Source organism: Pygoscelis adeliae, unplaced genomic scaffold (genome assembly GCF_000699105.1).
Source record: "Pygoscelis adeliae isolate BGI_AS28 unplaced genomic scaffold, ASM69910v1 Scaffold153, whole genome shotgun sequence".
Lineage (NCBI taxonomy): Eukaryota > Metazoa > Chordata > Aves > Sphenisciformes > Spheniscidae > Pygoscelis > Pygoscelis adeliae.
This window is the reverse complement of record NW_008824408.1, coordinates 5,089-5,740: the sequence shown is the minus strand read 5'-3', so window position 1 is coordinate 5,740 and position 652 is coordinate 5,089. Positions and strand designations below refer to the sequence as shown.

The window sequence follows — 652 nt, the reverse complement described above, 5'->3', positions numbered from 1 at the left end:
CTGACTGGAAGAGATGGCAGCCTGAGCAGCAACCCGTACTCTGGTAGGGAAAAAGACTGCTCTGACCGCATATCCCATCGGGTGTTCGTGCTGCTGCTTACTAGGTTCCTGTGCTGTTGTCTGCTGGAGCTATGTCTGCACCAGCCTCCTGCACTGCCTCTGGTCTGGAGCATGTTTCTCAGCAGCTAAATTCTTGACTTCCCCTTGATCATCTGGTCGTGTCAAGGCATGTTACCAGGAAGATGTGGACTCCTACTTAGGAGTTGATGCGGCAGTTGGAAGGGGAGCGAGGAGGGGCTGAAAGAATCTGTGAGGCGTAAAACTGGGGAACTGCTTTTCAGGTCGTGGTGAGGCAGGGGTTAAGCAGTGCTTGTCAAGCACTTAGAGTAACAATACAAAGAAACACAAAATCTGGAGAAATTAAGGGGTTTTTTTATATGTCACAGTCTCATGGAGAAAGAAAACAGGGCGTTTAGGCCCTGTCAAGTTCAAACCAAATGCCCAGTGGGTGGCTGATCTCTCACTGACCTCTGTAGGTGCGTTTAATCTCACTGCTGATTCGCTGTGGGCAGCGGTTGTGCTGAGCTTTCACGTGCTTTAGGAATTGTTGCACTTTGTGGATCGCTCTTTTTCCAGCACCACTTCTCCCCTG

The 652-nt window shown here is 50.2% G+C and overlaps 1 protein-coding gene across 1 annotated transcript in view; it reads left to right on the top strand.

Moving 5' to 3' along the window:
* The window catches only part of UBAP2L (ubiquitin associated protein 2-like), a gene marked incomplete at its 3' end in the record, with an annotated part of 25,388 nt that overhangs the window by 21,609 nt on the left and 3,127 nt on the right, over window positions 1-652 (top strand). The window contains exon 22 of the mRNA XM_009320473.1: window positions 1-43. This exon is cut by the window's left edge and continues 34 nt beyond it. Within this exon, the coding sequence (XP_009318748.1) occupies window positions 1-43 (43 nt within the window). The remainder of the gene's footprint in view (window positions 44-652) is intronic.